This window comes from Vespula pensylvanica, chromosome 18 (genome assembly GCF_014466175.1).
Source record: "Vespula pensylvanica isolate Volc-1 chromosome 18, ASM1446617v1, whole genome shotgun sequence".
Lineage (NCBI taxonomy): Eukaryota > Metazoa > Arthropoda > Insecta > Hymenoptera > Vespidae > Vespula > Vespula pensylvanica.
The window spans coordinates 2,680,806-2,683,305 of record NC_057702.1 but is presented as its reverse complement, the minus strand read 5'-3'; the positions used below and the strand labels follow the sequence as shown (position 1 = coordinate 2,683,305).

The window sequence follows — 2,500 nt, the reverse complement described above, 5'->3', positions numbered from 1 at the left end:
ACATTTCCATTTTGTCTATTATCTATATATCTAACACACTGTTCTGTCTATTCTAGAAACAAAATACGAATTAGAATTCAGTGTTCTGGATTTGTGATAGCTCTTCAAACTATGATGATTAATGTCATAATGCCTTTTGTTAAAGAGAGGAAGAGAAAGACAAAGAGAAGGAGAAAGAGAAAGGGAGACAGACAGAGAGATAGATAGATAAGATGGATGGAGAGAATCTTCACACAACGTCGCACAATACTAGTCTTTGATTTTAACACAATTTGCTGAAGTTGTTCGCGACGGCGGTTGGTTCAATGTCGTTGCTAGATATCCCTCTAAAGCTGGGCGACCGGGCCGATCGATGTGCAGGGATGTGGGTCAGGCATACGCCCGAACCCCCAGGATTTTCATCTCGCTCCTTTCTCCAATGGTACATGTGTACCTAAACGCATCCTCTTTTTAACTCACTTTTATTTATGACTTATGTCCTTCCTTTTCGTTTCTCTCCTTTCCTTTCTTCTTCTTTTCTTTTCTTTTTCTTTTTCTTTTCTTTTCTTCACTTCTCTTTTTTTTCTTTCCTTTCTTTATCCTTTCTTTTTTGTTTCGCTTCTTCCTTTCTTTCTTTCTTTTATTATCTTTTCTTTTTTCTTTTTTTTTTTCTTTTACGTCAACATGTCTATTTTCATATCGAGATGTCGCAATGACAATGTGATATAAAAAGAAGAGAAAGAAAGAAAAAATAAAAAAGAGGATAATCTAATAGGGAATGTTGTTTGTTAATAGGCGATATCGCGATTATTTGAATTATGGATTCGATTAATGGATTATAATTTTCTTTTTAAAAGGAAGGAAAGAGAGCAACGACAAAGAATTACGAGGGATAATAGGAAAAATGTGAGATCATACGTTAGTTCCATTAATAATAATTATAAAGGATGTTATTCCAATACGAATTAGATTACAATAGATTCTTTATATAGATGGAAAATGAGTAACTATTAAATCGAAAAATATATCCAGTCCTTTTCTCCTAGCTGTCTCTCTGCTGAATCGATCGGTGGCACGTATGCATGTACGTATGTATGTATGTATGTATGTATGTACGTATGTAGGTACGTATGTATGTACGTATTCATGTACGGTTCTACTGAACAATATCGTATCACACGGATGCGTCCATCCTTGATGAATTTCAACGATTAAATTGCATACAACTATTTCTCATTGACGACTAATTCGCTATTTTGATCGTTAACGCATAATACTAGTAACACAACAACGACAACAATAGTAGTAGTAGTAGTAGTAGTAGTAGTAGTAATAATAATAATACTAAAAATAATAATCAATAAGTCCAATATACTTTATCAAGATTTATTGATGATCCTTATTTAATTGACGACTTTCCCATCAATTTTGAAGCAAACTTGAGCATTTTTATTTTCGTCAATTAAAGAGAATTCTATGCCCAATCTAATATTTGGATAGATTTTCAAAATAGGCATTAATAAGGAATAAGTGACCTCTTCGCCTTTTTCCAAAGGACATTCACCGTTTACTAAATCCTTACATGCATCTGGACGTGGATAATCATATTCCGTAGTAACACCGAATACCGTTACTATAACTCGTGGTTTTAAGGTAGCAGTATTTGCAGCTGTAAATATACGTATATCGTTGTATATATAAATGTATACGTATAGAAACGAAAAAGAAAGATGAAGTATAATCGCGTTATGAAAATATCGATTTTATAACGGTTAACTAATCGTTAGTTATTGTAATGAAAACTTATTATCGATACTTACTAACTGCAAAATCCCAATGTGCTTTTAAATCAGTACCTCTGACCAATGAACAAGGTAATTTATCGCAACCTTCGATATTTAAATTTTTTGGCTCTGGTAAACCACCCTCGCATTTGTAATATTCGGTTTGCATGGACGACGCAATGCAAAATGCAGCCAAAACGTAAACTGTACAATAAAAATAAAATATTTGTCAACGTTGTAAATATGTGTGTGTGTGTGTGTGTGTATGTGACTTGATTTTTTGTTTTTTAACAATACAAATAATTATACAGTAAAATTTAATCAATGTAAGATTTACCACAAGCGAGAAGAGCCATTGTGACGAATTCGATGAAGACGATTTTTCGTTGAATGACTACAATGCTTTCCCAACACAGTATTTATTGCAGCCTAATATCTAATCAAACACCTGTTTACAAAAAGATAAGCTTTCATTCGTTTCAAACACTCGAAATGCCCACCTGTGCTTGACCAGCTGCGAACATTTTTATTGACTTAAGGAACAATTTATCTAATACATCTACAAGGATGAATCAATGATTCTTATTGACAATAGTAATTATTTACGTAATCATAATTCATGAGATTTTCACGTATATAATACCTATAATAATATACTTAAAAAAATTAAATAGAAAACGTAAAACTATAATTAAATTGTTGCATTAAATTAAAAAAAAAAAAAAAAAAAAAAAAAA

The 2,500-nt window shown here is 31.9% G+C and overlaps 2 protein-coding genes across 2 annotated transcripts in view; both read right to left on the bottom strand.

Annotated features, from left to right (window-relative positions):
* The window catches only part of LOC122635386 (zinc finger protein-like 1), a 22,884-nt gene that overhangs the window by 14,317 nt on the left and 6,067 nt on the right, over window positions 1–2,500 (bottom strand). The window lies entirely within an intron of this gene.
* Window positions 912–2,450, bottom strand: LOC122635388 (NPC intracellular cholesterol transporter 2 homolog a-like). The gene is made up of 3 exons (XM_043825563.1): window positions 2,101–2,450; window positions 1,800–1,967; window positions 912–1,648 (listed from the first exon to the last, which is right to left on the bottom strand). The coding sequence occupies exons 1-3, from the start codon at window positions 2,117–2,119 to the stop codon at window positions 1,383–1,385; spliced, it is 453 nt and encodes a 150-aa protein (XP_043681498.1). The 5' UTR covers window positions 2,120–2,450; the 3' UTR covers window positions 912–1,382.

What these genes read in the sequence shown, in the direction of transcription:
- LOC122635388 (XM_043825563.1), bottom strand. An exon ending in ACATTGGGATTTTGCAGTTA is followed by an intron (nt 1,649 to 1,799) that starts GTAAGTATCGAT and finishes GTATATTTACAG; the next exon opens with CTGCAAATACTGCTACCTTA.